This window comes from Ceratotherium simum, chromosome 30, assembly GCF_057802395.1.
Source record: "Ceratotherium simum simum isolate JZ-2026a chromosome 30, ASM5780239v1, whole genome shotgun sequence".
Taxonomy (NCBI): domain Eukaryota; kingdom Metazoa; phylum Chordata; class Mammalia; order Perissodactyla; family Rhinocerotidae; genus Ceratotherium; species Ceratotherium simum.
Window position 1 is genome coordinate 28,353,522 of NC_141929.1, and position 19,075 is coordinate 28,372,596.

Sequence of the window (19,075 nt, forward strand, 5' to 3'; positions counted from 1 at the left end):
CGCGGGCACTTCCGCCCTCCGCGCGCCGCCCGAGCCTCCTCCTCTCGCGAGAGGCGCGAGGCGCGGAGCCGGCGGCTGCGGACGAGCCGGGAGCGAGCCCCGGGAGGCAGGTGAGCGCTGCTCTGGCGGTTGGCGAACCCGACCTACCCCAACGGTCCCCTCCTGGCCCACCCTCGTCCCCAGCTCCTGTTACTTGCTATTCCCAGGCCCGTCTCTCGGGGGGAACACGGCCACCTCCCCGAGGACCACGGCGGGCTTCTGCCCGGGGGAAGCCGGCGTGGGCGGCCGGCCGGCTCTGCCTGCGCCGGGCTCCTGGCGCCGTGCTTCTCGTCCTTCCCGGGCTGCCTGGTCTCTCACCCTGCTGGCCCCGGTCTGAGACCCCCGGACAGCGCGCTGAGGAGGAAGGGCCCTGAGCTGGGGTCCGGGAGACCTGGTCTGAGCCCGCTTCTGCCAGTAGCCGGCTTTGTGACCTTGGGCCTCAGTCCCTCTTCTCGCACGTTGGGGGAGCTGGAGTTTCGGTCTTGGGGGGGGTACCCGAACCTCCAAGGTGTTGAGTTGGTATAACTGAGTATTTCCCAAACTTGCCAGATCGGAAGAACCATCTAGGATGCTTGTTAATACATCGGTACCCAGGTCTTTCTCCTGGAGAGTTGATTCAGTACATCTGGGTGTAGCCCAGGGATCTTATTTTAACAAATGCCCCAGGTGATTTGTAGGATCTGCAAGTTTGGGAGAGGCTGGTGGCGTTCGTTCTGACGCTGAGTGCCAAGCTCTGGTGACTCAGGGAGGTCATGGACTAGTCACTAAACAGATATGTAGATGCAGAGCGCCTCACTGGGATATTGATCATCAGGGAAGGCTTCATATTCGTAGGAAGACTAGAGAGTTTGTGAATTTTCGGGATTAGGGACAACAGGAGCTAAGTATGTCATTCTGTAAATTTTGCCTTTGCTGTTGGACCCTTGTCTGTGTATCTTTTGTGCACACCTCTTATCAACTCTAGTTTTTTCAAAACATCTTGATCTCTCCTAAGCCAAAACTACTCCTGAAATGTTAACTTCAGATGTTAATTTCAGATCCATATCTCTAGATTTTGGTAAAACACTACTGATCTCTCCATGAGGTTTTATTTTCTGAGTTCTGTCCACCTGTCTTCAAATGAGCCCTTCCTGTGGAAATTCTAGCACTTGGGTGTCCTTTCTGAAACCCTTAACTCTTGACACACACCTAATTGCCTGGAGACAAAGTCTTCCATTTCTTTTCTTTTGAGTTTCCCATCTCCTTGCTGATTGTCACCTTTTTTCTGTTTGTGTGTGTGTGTGTGTGTATACATGCACATGAGCTTCAGTCAGTTTGTAACGGAGCAAAAAGGGGCCGTTCTACCTGCCACAGTCCAGTGCCAATCAATTGCAAACGAGTTGGTGGTTGAGAAAGGAGAATTTATACGATTAGCTAGCACAATCAGAAGATGGTGGACTAGTGTCCTAAAGAACCATCTTAAAGTCATACAGAATCTTGAGGCAGTTACATAGGGGAAATGGGCAGGGAAGGAGGGGGTTTAGGGATGTCGATCATCCAGTGTGACAAACTTCAAGGTGTCTCATTATCTCTTTCTTCTGTCATTTGTGAGGGGTGCCAACGCAGTTTTTCTTCCTGGAGGTCATCATGCTCCTTGGGAACTCCAAGAACAAAGTTATCCTTATCACAGCTGGGAGATGTATGTGAGCAAGAGTCATAGAACTAGCAGATCATGTATTTTGCAAAAGTGAGAAGTGCTTAATCATCTAGGCTACGTGCAGGCTAGAGTGCATTCTCAGGGACTAGTGAGTCAGGCTCACAGTTGCAGTATTGCCTCCTTTCCCTAAGATGGCTTCCCTCATGCTAACTTAAGATCTAGCTGTTACAAGTTCATTTTAATTAAAATTTTCCTTTCTGATAACTGTAAGTATTCTCAGTTTTTTTTGTTTTTTTTTTTGTGTGTGTGAGGAAGGTTGACCCTGAGCTAACATCCCCTGCCAATCTTCCTCTTTTTGCTGAGGAAGATTAGCCCTGAGCTAACATCTGTGCCCGTCTTCCTCTGTTTTGTATATGGGATGCCGCCACAGCATGGCTTGATGAGCGGTGCGTCAGTCTGCGCCCGGGATCCGAACCTGCGAACCCTGGGCCACCAAAGCAGAAGGTGTGAAGTTAATCACTACACCACCAGGCTGGCCCCTCTCAGAATTTTTTATGCACCTGACTTAAAAGGATTCAATCTTTGGTTTGAACTGATACCCAAACTTCAATCTTATTTTTTCTTTTGGGCCCCATCATTGTTAAGAAGAGCCAGATGCCTCAAGATTTGTTGTTTAGTGGGAACCTTCAAACAAGTGCCTCTCCAGAAGTTATTCTCAGACGTCGGCTTTCACTGCCTGCCAGTAACGTTTAGAAGAGCCATGGGCGTGTGTGCAGCAGTCAGTGATGTGACAATGACTTCTACTCCACCTCTTTTTAGTTGTGAAACCGGGCTCTGAGTCATACTTCCAAATATGTTGACTTAGATGCTGGACATTTTTTCCTTTCATTTTTTTAAAAAACAGGTTGACAACAACACAAAACTCTGATGATGAAGAGTATCACACTTTGGCTTTTAGATGTCTAAAAGAACATTGTCCCCATTTTATTTGGAAAATGCTGACCAAAAGTGATGGCTATGTCTGTTTTTTGAGGGTTAATGTTTAATAAGTGTATTTTATGAGTTCCCTCTTGCCGTAGAGAAATAGTTTTGGGGAATGTGGAACACAAAGCATTTTATGTTCTTCTAATTGACTGACACAATCCCACTGGAGTACTAAGATGTCGTAAAGTGCGGCTCTTATACCGTGTAATTCTAACAATGAAAAAGGAACTTCACGGCTCTCCCTGGGGAGTCCCCCCAGCAGGCATGGCTGAGGAGGAAGAACAGGTTTTATAGGACTATGTGAAGCAAAGGCAAATAAACTGGCCACCGAGAAGAGGCGGCTCCGAGTTCTCTTAGAATGTTATTTTATTGAGTTCTATGTGCCAGGCCCTGCTAAGTGCTTTACATATTTTCATCCTCTTGTTTACTTCTTATAGCAGCTTTGCAAATATATTATTATCCTCACTTTATCGATGAGAAAAGAGAGAGGCTAATAACCATGGTCATGTAGCTAACAGGTAGAAGATCCAGTGGTAGATAGAAACCCAGGCCATATGTATTCAGAAACTGTGCTCTGTAAACTCTGCCTCCATAAAGGTTGCTGAAGAGGTCTAGACATCTGGCTTTGTGTTTTTCTCTAGCTAGTGGGTAACCTTGGGCTCCTCTCTCATGAGGGTTTTTCTGTGAGTACAGTGCAAGGTTGTAGTAGTCACTTGTGGGCAGGGAGCTTGTCATGGCTTTCTGTCATCCCAAGGGAGAACCTGTTCCAACATCGTTCTAGAAAAAGGTCGTTTATTTCTTATAAATCAATGCCTAGCAATCCATATTCCTATCTTCCCTGGCTGGTTCTTAAATGGGAATTGATCCCAAGTTGCTCACCTTAAAGGTTTGCAAGGGTTCTGCCTCCACATCATGTGACAGTTAAAAGCTTAAAGTTTCAGTTCTTTTTTTTTGCTGAGGAAGACCGGCCCTGAGCTAACATCTATTGCCAATCCTCCTCCTTTTTTTTTTTCCCCTCCTTTTTCTCCCCAAAGCCCCAGTAGATAGTTGTATATCATAGTTGCACATCCTTCTAGGTGCTGTATGTGGGACGCCGCCTCAGCATGGCCGGACAAGCAGTACATCGGTGTGCGCCTGGGATCCGAACCCGGGCTGCCAGTAGCAGAGTGCTCACACTTAACTGCTAAGCCACAGGGCCGGCCCCTAAAAGTTTCAGTTCTTGATTGTGTGCTTTTCAGGGATTTAAAAACCACAATTCAGTGACTAAGGAATCCTGCTTGTGTGATAACGCTTGGCATCTTTTTACTACAGCTTGCAGTCAGGATAATAAAGAGTGGGCATTCCACATGGAAGGAACTGGATAAAAAGCTTGATAGAGTGAAAATGCAAAGGTTTTTCATAGAACAAGGAGAATTCACTTTGGAGGGGAGGAGATACAGGTAGAGCCAGATTATGGAGGACCTGAATCCAGAAGGCTAAGGAGGCTTGATTTTGCTCTAGAAAAGAACACCTTTAGTAACTCCTTTAGGAAATGAACAACAAGATCAAAGTGTTATAGTATTTAAAGATGACTGGCCAGCTGGGCATGTTTTGTAGGCAGAGGAGCATGTCATTTGAAGTGAACATTTTTAAAGAAGGAGCATGGTTTAAATTCAGTCCCAGAGTGCCTGTGATGGCATAGTCGTCGCTGAGTTAGCCACCTCTACAGAAGACAGAAGTGTTCAGTATAAGGCTGATCCATGCTTGACCCCTCTACCACAGCTTCTGTCTTTATGTCACTTACTAGAGCTATTTTAAGTCGGAAACTTGGTGGCATTAATGTTTAAGAAAGAAAGGAGGAACTGAGTAGAGCACTATCTCCTGACTTAATTTCACTGTGAGCCCATTCTATACTCCTGCGAGTATCAAGTGCAAGAGAAAGTTGATCCGTAGGGGAAATTTCCATGGGTTAAGAGCATGGGCTTTGCAGTCATATGGATATGGATGCAAATGTTGGCTCTTAGTTTATCCACACAACACTTCCTAGTTGACCTGGGCAAATTCTACACCCTCAGTTTCCTGGCTGTGAAATGAGAATAATATCTAGTGTAAGGTTGTTCTGAGGTTCAATTGAAATGGTGGTGTCTATGAAGTGCTTTGAATAGTCTGGCTGATGTTAAATGTTAAAGAAAGACATGGTAGAGACTATTGATCACAGCAGATACGATGAAATTGAATTTTCATATTTTGATGAAAGGGAAAATATCATTATTCCATTTGCTCAATTTAAATATGTTGTCTCTTTTTTAAAAAGCGTTAAGCGTGTGGTTGGGTTATGTCTGCTGATTTATTTGCATTCCTTTCTGAGTCATACTTCTGCCTAATTAATGTCCTGTGTGTTTTATATTCTGTCTAAGCTGAGTTGTCTCAAATCAAAGAGGAAGTAATCTTTCTGCCTTCAACCTCTTTACTTGACTGCCTAGTCAGGATTCTCACCAAGGGAGCCACCTGCCTGGTTTGGAGTGTTGGGGTTATGAAACTCGGACACAGTGGGTTCATTTACTCAGACTCTGGTATCAACAGTAAGATTTTCTAATGTGGTCAGCATTCCCCGGCAGGAGGTCGGAATTAGGTTGTGATCTAATCATATTGGATGGTACTCCCTGGAATAAATTGCACTTTTGTCGCTGCTCAGTCATGACTCTCCCTTGGCCCGTAGTTTTTAGGTCTGCAGCACTGCAGGAATGGCAGATTTTGGGATCTCAGCTGGCCAGTTTGTGGCAGTGGTCTGGGACAAGTCATCCCCGGTGGAGGCTCTGAAAGATCTGGTGAATAAGCTTCAAGCGTTAACTGGCGATGAGGGCCAAGTGTCCGTGGAAAGTATCAACCAGCTGTTGCAGTGTAAGTACCTACCCAGGTTGTCTTTACAGGCTAGGGGGTGTTGATGGAGCGCTGCGTTTCTCTGGTCCCTTGATAGCTGAGTTTTTGTTTTAGGTGGCATGTAATAGTAGGGGGTGGTCACCCTGTTGTTTTTCAGGTGAAATATAGTGGATCTAGGAGTATAGTTGATTTGTATAAGTGTGTCCTTGTTCTTATTAGATAGTCCACATTTTTTAAAAAGCTTACTCTTTATCCAGCTTTCTTTTTTTATTTATTTTTTTGTGAGGAAGATCAGCCCTGAGCTAACATCCGTGCTAATCCTCCTCTTTTTGCTGAGGAAGACCGGCTCTGAGCTAACATCTATTGCCAATCCTCCTCCTTTTTTTTTGCCCCCCCAAAGCCCCAGTAGATAGCTGTATGTCGTAGTTTCGCATCCTTCTGGTTGCTGTACGTGGGACTCGGCCATGTGGCTGGAGAAGCGGTGCGTTGGTGCGCGCCCGGGATCTGAACCCAGGCCGCCAGTAGCGGAGCGCGCTCACTTAACCGCTAAGCCACGGGGCCGGCCCTATCCAGCTTTCTTTGTTACTATTTCCCTGAACGTATAAGAGGCTGTGAAATTAGTAAGACTGCAGGAGAGCAGGGCAGCAGCGTCGTTGCCCCTCTTGCTAGTAACGGTGGTATAACAGCATTTGCTGGACAGGTAGGTGTTCATTCTCCCAGGGCCAGGCCCCTAGCCTTTGTGGGGGCTCGGGAAGGAGTGGGAGATTGCTTCTGGGCCCCAGGCAATTGCTGATTAGAGTCTTCCTTCTTTTCAGCTGCCCACAAAGAGTCGAGTTTTGACATTATTTTGTCCGGCGTGATTCCTGGAAGCACTACTCTGCACGGTCCTGAAATTTTGGCTGAGATTGCCCGGATCCTTCGGCCTGGTGGATGTCTTTTTCTGAAAGAGCCAATAGAGACAGCTATGGGTAAGGAAATCTTCATTTGAAAGACTGGAACTGAACAGGGTTGAATCTTTAGTTTCAGAGATTGTTTAGTTTCAAAGTATGTTTGCTGTATTTCTCTGAGGTGTCCTTTAGAGATCAATATTCCTAAAGCTGAACCTTCTCCTTAGGGATAAATTATTGTAAAAATTTGAAGCAGCACATCTGAAAAATTGTGGTCTTTGACTCATTAGTAGAAGGAACTGCCTATCTGAAAATGGCTGGGTCCTTCAACAGGTGAGTGGTTAAACTGTGGCACATCCATACCATGGAGAGCTATGCAGCAATAAAAAGGAACAAACCATTGATTTGTGCAACAACTCCGATGAGTCTCAAGGGAATCTTGCTGAGTGAAAAAAGCCAATCTCAGAAGGTTACATGCCACATGATTCTGTTCACAGAACATTTTTGAAACAACAAAGTTGTAGTAATGAAAACAGATTGGCGGTTGCCAGGGATTAGGAATGGGAGAGAGCGGGTGCGTGAGGCTGGGAAGGGTAGTAGGAGGGTTCCTTGTGTTGAAGGAATGTTCTATATCTTGATTACATGAATCTACACACATGATAAGATTGTGTAGAACTACACACACACACACACACACACACACACACACGCATGTAAAACTGGTGAGATCTGGATAAGCTCTGTGGACTACCAGTGACAATTTCCTGGTCTTCATACTGTGCTATAGTTTTATAAAATGTTACCTTGGGAGAAACAAGGTGAAGGGTCCTGGAGACCTCCCTGAACTTTTTTTTTTTTTAACTTCCTGTGCCTCTCTAGTTATTTCAAAATAAAAAGTTAAAAAATAATGACCGGAAGTCTGGGAGTGATTCATGTGAAACTAATGATAGAATCCAAGAAATAAAAACCTCTCTTTTTTGCTCAGTGTTGAAGCTGTCGAAGAGTCATTCAGTTCTGAATTTTTAGCATTTTTTACTAGACTTTCCATCAAAAGGTGATGACTTGTTTCATCAAATAAGATAATAGAAATGAAACTATTGTGAAATGTCTGAAGGCGTTTATGTGGAAATATAAACTTGTGACGTATATAGTAGGTCAGCATTCTTTCCTGGGAATTTAAAACCTGGGTGGCTAAGCACAGAGTCTCTTTGTAAAACTATATGGAGAGTATACCTGTGTACTTTACAGTTTCTAAGCCTCTTTCTTAACCATCATCCAACAACCCCTGGAAGGTTAGGTGTTTCCAAGAAGCAGAGAGTGATAAGTTATAACAATAATGGAATTCTTATCTAACACTTAAGAGCGTAGGTAAGTGTGCTTTGAACAACCAAGAGGATTTGTTGTATTAAAATACTGTCACTGAAATATGTATATGTTAATCAGAATAGGTTATTATTGTTTAATGCCTGCTGACCAGACACGATAGAGCCTTTATTATTTTCCCTGCTTTGACCTATAAAGCTGTTAACGGGGTTTTCCTCTTGGCAGTTAACAATAGCAAAGTGAAGACGGCGTCTAAGCTGTGTTCAGCCCTGACTCTTGCTGGTCTTGTGGAAGTAAAAGAGGTATGTTGGTAGACAACGTTCTTTCTGGGAATTTAAACCTTGGGGTAGTAAACCCAGGATCTCTTTGTCAGACGATACAGAGAGAATCGGGGGAAATAACAGCCTTGAAGGTGAGGTGATCAGTGTCACTTAGACTAGGAAACAAGTTGAGAAGTGCTTTGCTCAAAGAACAAAACATCCGGGAATAAATCTCCTTGGAAGAGATTCATCTTGTGTCCATGCGGGTTGGGGCACATTCTGGTCTCAGGACTGGTTTAGTGGTGGTGACTACTATGTCAGTAAGGTCATATGTATGTATTGTTCAGTCACTAGCTTTTTAGGAATCTTAGACATTCATCCACCTCAGTGTATTTCCCCTCATTCTTATTAATAATGAACCATATTCAGTGCTATAGATGGACTATGATTTATTTAACCATTCTATAAGTGTTGGACATAGAGGTAGTACCCCTACCTTTTTTTCTACCTTTACCGTCTGCGACTTCTTCCCAAGGAACATAGAAAGCATTTCCCTCCCCCCATGTTTCTTTTTCTCGTCTATTTCATTTCTACATCTTCATTGTGGGCCTGCTTCCCCACTATAGGCTTTGACCCTATGCAACAGGACCATTCCTGATTCATCTTTGTAATTGTAGTCATCGCAACCCCCACAATGACTAGCACAGTGCCTTGTACCTAATAGGTAGATATTTGATAAGTACTTTAAAACTTTCCAAAGGGAGGCTTAAAGTAAAACGTGCAGACAGAAGTTACATTGCAGGGTTCTGATCAGTGAGAAACTGAAAGTGAGGCACGAGGTGCTGTCTCTCGGCTCCCACTGTTGTATACTTAATGCACAGAAACGAGTGTCTGGCTCCTGTGTAGGTGGACACAGTGAAACATCGTTTTGTAGAAGGAGTGTGGCCTAATCCTCTTGATGTCTTGAATTCCAGCTGCAGCGGGAGTGCTTGAGTCCTGGGGAGATGCAGTCTGTCCAAGAACACCTGGGCTACCAGAGTGACAGCTTGCTCTCCATGCAGATCACAGGCAAAAAACCCAACTTTGAAGTGGGTTCTTCTAGTCAGCTTCCGCTTTCTACTGCCAAGAAGTCTTCTCCTTCGGGTAAGGATGGCTTAGGGACGTTCTTCTGTCTGAATGGGCCTGGAAGGACGTATTAGAAATTGATCCAGAGATCTAAATGAGGCAGTGATATTTTTAGAGGATTAGTCCTTCCTTAATTTCTGTCATTTCCAAATAGAAGAGTGCTTAGTTATCCTGGCATATCTGGATCCTAAACTGAAGTAATGCATAGGTATTGTGTAGTTCATCCCCTTCTTCTGCACCAGGGGACACTGAGGCGGCCTGATTCTGGAGGCCTGAGTCACAAAGCTTAGCTCAGGAAGCATTTCCAGGCCCCAGAACTATACCATTTGTCCTGAGAAGACCTCACAGGGGTGGGGATGGTAGATAAGAGTGCTCTGTGCCTCATCCCACGTGTCCTTTATTTCTGTGCCAGTAAAGTCAGCTTTTCTTACTTTGAGGCTCCTAAGACACTTGTAAAAATATTTCTTCTGCTCAGAAAATTACACCTCCCCCTTTACCACCACCCTCACCCTTCCTATCACTATTTTTTAATGCCTGAATTGAGAGAAATTGTCCCAGCTGTGAGGTATGCAGAAACTTACGGTACATTCACACCGCTCTATTTTGACTGTCCAGCCTAAGGCTCCAAGAAATCCTTGGGAATCCTAACCTCTGGAGTCGTAGTTCCAGAACGGGTAGGAGCAGCTTAGATGCGCAGTTTGCTCGGGGAAGGTCTGAGCATCTGGTGGTGACAGTGATCACTAGGGGGTGCACTAACCCCCAGGCCCATTTCAGGACCTGCCCGCACTGAATCCGGGGTCTCAGCTCTGTCCCGCCCTTCCTTGCCTTCTCCTGGCCTAGACAGAGAATCAGGAGCTGGGAGGTTTGTGTCTGCCACTGATTTGTGTTTTGCTTGAGCTCTAGGCCCTATTTTCTGGTGTGTAACAAGTTGATGTGAGGCTAAAGCTTTGCTATTTATGATGGTTTTTGACACACATTTTCATTTAATCCTCCAGTCTCCTGCAGTAGGTATAGGGAGTACCATTAGCCCCGTGTTCTAGGATGGCTGCGAAGATAAGGAGAAGAAAGCGCTATGGAGTGGAAGTTCAGAGCATTAGACAGACTGGTATTTGTGGCTTCGTGTGACTGGCCTAAGTGTCTAAACCTGTTTCCTCATCTAGAAAATTAGGATGATAAATACCTCATAAGGTTGTTCGCAAGATTAAATTAGATAATGTATATAAAGAGCTTGATATGGTGTCTAGTACAAAGCAAGCGCTTGACAAATGGTGGCTTCTGTTACTCGTAAAGCCATTGGCCCAGCTCATGCCTTTTATAAGTGGTACAGCTGGGCCCCGAACTCCCGGTCCAGTGTGTTCTCTACAGAGTTTCAGTAGAAGCCCTTACGTATGCTTGCAGTTTGTTTCCGGCTGCTTTTATGGAGCTGTTTTTCTTTTATTGTTTGGACTCAGTGAAGCCTGCTGTGGACCCTGCAGCTGCCAAGCTCTGGACCCTCTCAGCCAACGACATGGAGGATGACAGCGTGGTGAGTCGGCCCTGTGGTCACTTGATTGCTTTCTTTTAGGCCCCACTTTGGGTATGAGTGGTTGAGGTTTGGAGTGGCCTCTCTGGACTTGTAGGTGTGAGAGTATCTAAGCCCAGTGTTGTGGCTATGCCGTCCCTGGCATTTTGATGCAGAAGGAAACTCCACATTAGTGCCATTTTAAATTTCTTTTTCACCATCTCTTTTCCCCACAGATTTTCTTGTTCTCACTTCATGTGATATAGTAAAGACTCTTGTGGGCATGTGTAAAGCAGTTTGTCAGCTGAAGTATTTATGCAGCTCCTCTATCTGGGCCAGTCACTGAACGCTCACTGTCTTAAAGCAGTACTTCCCTTTGATCAGTGCTGTCTGTAGTCAAGTGCTGCATTTCTAGAACCATTGGAGTTACAGTGGTGAGCAAAATAGGCTATGGTTCATGCCCTCCTGGACTTACAGGTTAATTGTCTGCATGGTTATTGAAGAATTACACAAATGTATCAGTATTTGCCTTTTTCTCTGGAATTATATAGAAAATATTTTATTCTCCTTTTCATATGACAGCCCTTTATATATTTAAATAAATATAACACTTCTCTCTTTGTTCTTCCTGCTCCCTCTCCCACCCCCACACGTATATATTCTCTACACATTGTGGATTAGTTCCCAGTCCCCTCACAACCTAATGCCTCTCCTGTGCACGTAGTTTAGGTCACTGTGGTGGTCAGCGTGAGCACGGCGTGATCAACCCAAAGTAGGACCGCGGATGCCTTCTTTACACGCAGAGTATAAACCTGCTGCGGCCGCCAGTGACCACTTCAGCTTTTCGTTAGCAGAGACCATGGCCTTGTCACTAATTGCTTCCATCACTCTTCAGGATCTCATTGACTCAGATGAGCTGCTGGATCCAGAAGATTTGAAGAAGCCAGATCCAGCTTCGTTGCGGGCTGCTTCGTGTGGAGAAGGGAAAAAGAGGAAGGCCTGCAGGAACTGGTGAGTGTGGGCGTGGGCACGTCTGCTGTGCTGCTTCCCGAGGCTTCTGATGCTCCAGGAATCGCAGGACTTGACTATTATTAAAACATAGTTTTGTTGCAAAATGTATCATCAAGAGTATATATAGTTTTGTTGCAAAATGTATCATCAAGAGTATATTACACAGGTACATTTTAAAGAATAATAAAATGAGCACCCGTGTACTGATGACCCAGTTTAAGAATCAGAGACATTGCTAGTACCTTAGAAGTCACCTCTACATCCTGCCTCAGCTGCATCTCCCTCCCTCTCCCCCAGGAGGTTACCATTCTCCTAAGTTTCTGTTACTCATTCCTGGCTTTCATTCCTGGCTTTTTGTCCGTGTGTGAGGAACGTTAGTCCTGAGCTAACATCCATGCCAATCCTCCTCTTTTTTGCTGAGGAAGATTGGCCCTGGGCTAACATCCATGCCCATCTTCCTCTACTTTATATGTGGGACGCCTGCCACAGCATGGCTTGATCAGTGGTGCGTCGGTCTGCGCCCGGGACCTGAACCTGCGAACCCCAGGCTGCAGAAGCGGAGCTCGTGTACTTAACCGCTGCACCACCCGGCCGGCCCCAAGCCATTTTGATTTTTGATCCTTTCTGTAGGATCTCTTTTTCCATTTTGGGAGTTTGTAGAATCTTCTTTATCCCCGGTATCATTTTGTAATCACATGTCTTGAATAGTAATCTGTTTTCATCTTTGGCACCAGCCACTCAGTGCATCTTTTCAATCTAGAAAGTCCTGTCCATAGGCCTGGGAAACATTCTTTAATTGTGCATATGACTTGTGTCTTCTCTCTCTGTAGCCTGTCACTCACAGGTTGGACTTCTTTGATTGGTCCTATAATTTTCTTTTCTCTCACATTTTCCTTATGCCCACTTTCTGGGAAATGTCTGCAGGTTTATCCTCCAAAACCTCTCTTGAGTTATTTCATTTCTACTATCATGTTTTTAGTTTCTAAGATTCCTTTTTTTCTTCTTGACTTTTTTTTAATGTAGCACCTATTTTCATTGTGTGGATGTGAGCTCTTCCCTTTTCTCTTTAGGCTGGTAATAGTCCTTTCGAGGATTTTTCCTCCCTGCGTGGTCTGTTTCCTCCAAGTTGCTTTTTTCTTTTAGTTTGGTCTCTGACTGCTATGTACAGACTTTCTTAAGATGCCTAGTAACCCTTGGTAGTCTTCATGATTAAGAGTGGAGAACAGAAAGCTCGCTGGGAGCGCTGAGCATATAGGGAGGATTTGTTGACTGTGCTTTAGTAAAGGGAACGTGGGGGGGGCCTTTGGGGGATGCCCCAAAGTCAGTATCTTTGGGTCTTTCCTTTTGGATTGGTTAGATTTCTCAGAGAAGGTCTTCCTGGTGCTGCCCATTCCAGTGCCGTTGGAGGTTTCAGGGTGTAATATGGGTTGATACTCAGCCTTCCTCACTGCGGCTTGGAGTTGAGCTTCCTTCAGTCTGTTAAGTCAGTTTTCCCTCCTCCGTCAGCTTCACAGTTTCCAACACTATTGCCATAGTCCTTGTCTTTGCGGGTTTATGTCTTGACTGCACTTTTGGTGGGATTTTGAGGGAAAGTAAAATTAGGTGCACGCATTCAGTCTGTCCTCTTAACCTGGAAACCTTGGCATTCGTATTTTTACATTAGTTTTATAAGTGGATGGAAAGGGTGGTAAAACCTTAACTGGTGGTGTGCAGGCTTGTTTAATTATGACTTTTTTTTAAATGTGCAAGTTTGCCAACATTTACAAACCAGATTTCAAGTAAAAATCCTAATTTTTTTTTTCAGTTCTTAACTTTTGCACATACGGCAACACTGGGTCAGCTTTTCCCACAGCGTTCATCACTGAGGCTGAGTGGTGGCTGGCCTTTGTCGACAGGGCATCCCCCCCGGTCCCCCATTCCCCACCACTCTTGCTGTCTCCCTAAGCAGCATCACGCACATCTTATCTGCCTGGCCCCGCAGGCATTTGAGTTCTGACGCCCTGAGATGAGGAGGAGAGTCTTAGGGTGCGTTCTGGCACTGCCAAGGGTTTGGAGGCTCGGGGCGGTGGCAGATGTCACTCATCAGCACTGTTTCCCCCAGCACTTGTGGCCTTGCAGAAGAGCTGGAAAAGGAGAAGTCGAGGGAACAGATGAGCTCCCAACCCAAGTCGGCTTGTGGAAACGTAAATATCTGGATCGTTACTCGGTATTCACAACCCCCCATGGCACTGGGCATCACCCTAAACTAAACACAGACCAGCTCCGGCTCTGAGGAGCTCACCGCCCAGATACTTTAATAAGAGGCGAATGTGCGCGAACACGTATGTAGGTAGTACCGGGGGAGAGTGGGTACCTCCTGAGGGTCGGTTAGCACACTCATGCCCGGAAGGGCCCCTTTCTTCCTCCTCTTTAGTGGGCCTGATGTTATTCAGCCATTCGGCTGAGCTCGGCTACGATCTGAACTGCTGAGATCATGGAAATATGGCCTCCTAAGGAACTTTTCTAGGCCGTTGTTTTTATGAAACCAGAGATCTTAAAAACTCTTAGGATGTGGGTTCCAACTGGACCTACAGATGCACCCTGCCATTTCCTCCAGGCCCCTGTGCCATGTGATGAAATTAGGGCTCCCTTTCCTCTGGCCTGTATCTCTGGGGTAAGCTGACCCTCAGCTTCCCTGTGTGGTTGTCTCTTCTCTCAACAGTGCTACTTGGGCGATGCTTTCCGCTGTGCCAGCTGCCCCTACCTTGGGATGCCAGCCTTCAAACCTGGGGAGAAGGTGCTCCTGAGCAATAGCAATCTCAATGATGCCTAAGAGGGACCCAGCATGGGACACATCTGCTCCTCCAGCCAACTCCTGTCCCTCTGATCCCACCATTGTGGTTCCTCCCATCTCCCCTGGATTTGCTCACTCTGTTTGACATCCATTTGCGGGGAGGGTGTTAGCAGACAGTGAAGCTGGCTATGGGGGGCAGTGGTGTGTGGTGCTGCTGTGTATCAAAGACCAAGGTTACCCTGAGCGGGGGACCTGTTTCTTCAACTGGTATTAGGAAAGGGAGTGCGTCCTGAAGAGGCCCCTCTCCCGATGTCAGAATGCTGACCGTGGCACTCTCTAAGCCCAGATGTCCTCGAGTATGAACGCTCTCACAGACAGCCCGGCCCTTGGTCTGAGCTCAGCAGTAGAGCACTGCTTGTCTTCCTGAGGGGTGGCTTCCTCAACACGCAGTTCTTGGTGACGAGAGTCAGGCGTCTCATGACTCCTCAGGTCTCCAAAGGAATTGCTCCTTGGTCGCTGTGATCACATCCGGTGTCCCTCTGCCCCTCCACTCCCACCCCCACTCCATTTTACTCTGTTGTATCTGTGTCCTGTTGTCATTTCTGTTAATCTGCAGTTATTAAACTCGTGTACCTCTGCATATCAGCTGTGAAGGGGGGTGTGTGTGTGCGTGTGTGTGTGTGTGTGTGTGTGTGTGTGTGTGGTGTCTTTCCTGGAGAGACTGTGTCACATACAGATGGGGCCAGGCCTGCACCAGGGACCAGGGCCTCTGTCCACCTACTTGAGAAGAGTCCAGGTTGATGAGAATCTAGAGGAGCGGGACAGAGACCTGGAGCAGCCGTAAATCTCCCCGAGCGGGCGGCCCTTCGTTCTCCTGGTTGCCCGCCCACCCGGACGTGGAACGGATCTTGCCAAACAGTTGCAGAGATTGTGTGGATTTAAGAGACCTGGAGTTTTACATTTTACCAATAAATAAAAGTTCATTGGTATTTGTCCTTGAAACTTGACTTGATTCTCTAAGTTTGCTTGTGCTTATGCTGGTCCCTGCTGGTGGATTTCAGTTAAAATGGGTGTGGCTGAATTCTGGTTTGACTCCCAAGCCCGTGTGGTAGGCAGAATTCTAAGAGGCCCCCCAGCCCCCGTGCCCTTGTGTAGTCCCCTGCGCCTGAGTGAGCAGGACCTGTGAGTACGATGGGGCATCGCTACTGTGATTAGGTTACATGATGGGGCAAAAGTGGAGGGATGTAGCTGAAATTCCTAAGGGACCTTCAGTTAAAGGGATAATATCCTGAGTGGGCCTGACCTCATCAGTTGGCCTATAAAAGAGTGGAGAACTGCGAGTTTTGTTGCTGGCCTCCTCAAGTTCAGGTGTCATGAGGGCCTGTGAGATGCCCACGGGCGGGGAACCACGAGTCACCTCCAGGAGCCGAGAGCCGAGCCCACTGACCACCAGGGAGAAGAGGCCCCAGCCCTGCAACCACAAGAAGAGAAATTGGAACTGAACAGCACGGGAGCTCGGAAGAGGACCTGAGTCCGGAGGAGAGTGCGGCCTCTGTGCCTGAACCCCTGGCATCGGAACTTGAGACCGTAAGTGTGTGTGGTTTTAAGCCGCTGGATTTGTGGTAATTTGTTACACAACAATGGGAAACTAGCACAGCCCCAGACTGGGTGTAACGTCAGTAGACGCTCGTCAGGCTGCTGGGCCGGCCGCTGTTAGTGGATTCTGCTGCAGTTGCCAAGGTGAAGGACGACAGTCTCTACCTGAGGCTGAGGACAGGAGACCCTGAGCCTCATGGCCTCCTGGAACGGGTGAGCAGAGCCCTGGGCAAATGCCACGAGCCCTTGCCCACCTGAGTCTCATCCTGCGTCCCCGCCGCTACTAACACCGTGGCCACCACTGCCTCCTATGCTGCTCTGGGCGTCGTTAGTGGTCCCACGTTGGCTGCTGCTGCGTCGCTCCACAGGAGGGCTCCGGGAGGCCGCCAGTGCTGGCGGGCCAGCGTGTAGAGAGAGGCCCTGCCAGTCAGCCGTGCATGGCTCACTGCGGCTCCGCACAGCGAGGAGACGCTGGAGGACAGCTAGTCCTCGCGCCTCCTGACCGAAAGACAGCAGTTCTAAGTCAGAGCCAGAAGCCGGCTCAGATGTGGCCGAATGCAGCCTCAATTTACGTTTGAGGAAGCCGGATGGGACAGAGAGTGACCTGCTGCCGACAGTCACCAGAGGACCTTTCTACTTTTTTTTTTTTTTTGTGGTGAGGAAGATCAACCCTGAGCTAACATCCAATGCCCATCTTCCTCCACTTTATATGGGACGCGGCCTCAGCGTGGCCTGACAAGCGGTGTGTCAGTGCGCGCCCGGGATCCCAACCCGGGCCGCCAGCATTGGAGCGCGCGTTTAACCGCTACGCCGCGGGGCCGGCCCTCCTGAGGACCTTTAAAGGCGCAGGTGCCCCACCTCCTTGGACATTCTCTCAGCAGGCCTGCGGTGGGGCTGGGGAATCTTAATTATTTTTTTCTTTTTTTAAGCTTTCTAAGGTCGTCTGCTTGGAAGCTGGCAGCGCACAGTTGGGACTTCCCCCTTCTCCGTGAAATCGCTCCAGAGCACTAAGTGGAGTGGGCAGCAGAGAAACCGCACCTCCCTTGGGGTTAGCCAGCCGCAGTGGAACCACAGAGAGTTGGAAGGGGACCAAAAGCAGGGGCTTTGGAGCTGGACTGTGCGGGGGGGAGAAGGGAGAACAAGCGAGGCCACAAACCTGCTCCAGGCTGAGGGCTCCCCTTGAGATGCAAAATCAACTCCCCCTGGTGGTACCGGGCTTCCAAGTGCGCAGGCCGGAGGTGGGGCTGGAGGAGGAACCCCACAGAGAAGCCTCCTGTGCAGGCAGCACTCCAGTTGTTGGCCGGAGAAGAGAGGCTTTGCTTTGTGGCCTTCCTGCAGCCGCCTGGCAGCTGTGTTGAGGGGAATGCTACACACAGAAACATCACCAAGTATTGGTGGCGGCCTGGCCTGGCAGGAGCTCTTGCACCTGCTGGTGGGGCTGATTTGGACAATTACACTGCATAGTGTCAGTTTCAGCTGGCTGTATATTAGAATCACCTGGGTGGCTTCCCAAAACACAAACACTTAGCCTGGGACCCCTCCTTTCCAAAGACCGATTAAGTCAGAATCTTTTGGAGTAGGGTTCGGGGTGTCAGCATTTCTGCAAAGCTCTCCCGGGTAATTCTCAAGTGCATCCAGGGTTGAGAACCATGGCCCTAAAGGAATTGTCTTATACACGCATCACAAGACAAGCTAAAAACTGTTCAAAGCAGCGCCATTTGCAATAGCAAGAACCTGGAAATAATCCACATGGCCGTTAACAAGAGGATGGATGGATGAGTTGTGTTGTCACGTGGTGAAAATCGGTGAGCTGTAGCTGTGCCCTCAGTGTGGAAGTGTCACGAAACACGGAGCCACGAAAGCAAGTCACAGAAGAGTGTGTGTGTGAAATGGCATTACCTTTTGTATAAAGTTCAAAAGTTTAAAAACATGCAAGATGCATCAATATATTGTTAGGGCTATACACGTACTTAGTACATAATTGTGTATTAGGTATATGCACACATGTGTGACAAACTAAAGAAAATTAAGGAGAACGATAAACACAAAATTCAGGATCATAGTTGTCTCTGGAGGGAGGTGGGAGGATGGCGGTAGGAGGGGAAATGGGTCTCAGAGCAGCAGGAAGGTTCTATTTCTTTGGCTGGGTATACAGGTGTTATTTTATTATTGGTTTGTATACTCTATATATACATTAAGTATTTTGTATTAATAAGAAATTTCATTTAAAAAACTAGAAGAACCCCACACATAAAACCCCAGGTCTTAAGGAAAATGCCCGCTGGCCCGAAACAAGTTCCCGTTCCTCCCTGACCTGAGCTTCCCGGAGATATCTGACCCCATCAAAATCCCATTCAGAAATTTACAAGAGGAACCAGCACAGATAACGGCAGAGGAGAATGTTGCCACAGAGCAGATGAATTTCCTCTGTGACCAAATTTTCACTACAAATTACACAAATGTATAAAATAAATGAGGAGACACAAGAGCTCAAGGAAGTGATGAGTGAGACATGGACAGAGATCTGTGATGGAAACACGGCGTGGCAGAGCTGAGGCAGGAAGTGACGACAGAGTCCCGGATACGAAGTCCGTGTTGGAAAGAACAGCAGGAAGAACGGATGGGGCTGAAAACGGGCACAGGACGAGAGAAAGAACACTGACCAAGTGAGATGGACATGAAGGGGGAAAAATGATTAGGCACAGAAGACAGAAGAAATGACAATAATGTATCACAAGAGTTACTTACAGAAACAATTAGAGAAGTTTTCCAGAAATAAAGCAAGAGTTGATCTCTGGATTGAAGGAAAAAGTGATGCGGAATGTTTAATACTCAAAGTAATAGTTTTATTAGGTAGCATTTCTAGTCCCAGAGCCCTGAGCACGTGGCAGGCGGTGCATTATCAGGGAGGCCTGGTTAAGTCTTATTTCCCATACCGCTGAAACAGTGTGAGACTATCTGTCAATGAGTGGAATAGACATTTTTGTGAGTCTAGGAACGCTTCTGGTTTGTACTTGTGTTATCCTATCCGTCCCCTCAGTCTTTCTTTGCTTCCACTGCTGTCGTGTCACAGTGACAGAC

The 19,075-nt window shown here is 47.0% G+C and overlaps 1 protein-coding gene across 1 annotated transcript; it reads left to right on the forward strand.

The window, feature by feature from the left end:
* The first annotated feature begins 23 nt into the window (after positions 1–23).
* CIAPIN1 (cytokine induced apoptosis inhibitor 1) lies at positions 24–15,405 on the forward strand. The gene is made up of 9 exons (XM_087420207.1): positions 24–110; positions 5,358–5,539; positions 6,334–6,486; positions 7,954–8,030; positions 8,963–9,131; positions 10,565–10,638; positions 11,510–11,625; positions 13,727–13,808; positions 14,327–15,405. Exons 2-9 carry the CDS (start codon positions 5,383–5,385, stop codon positions 14,435–14,437), a joined length of 939 nt encoding a protein of 312 aa, XP_087276333.1. The 5' UTR covers positions 24–110; positions 5,358–5,382; the 3' UTR covers positions 14,438–15,405.
* The last annotated feature ends 3,670 nt before the right edge of the window (positions 15,406–19,075 follow it).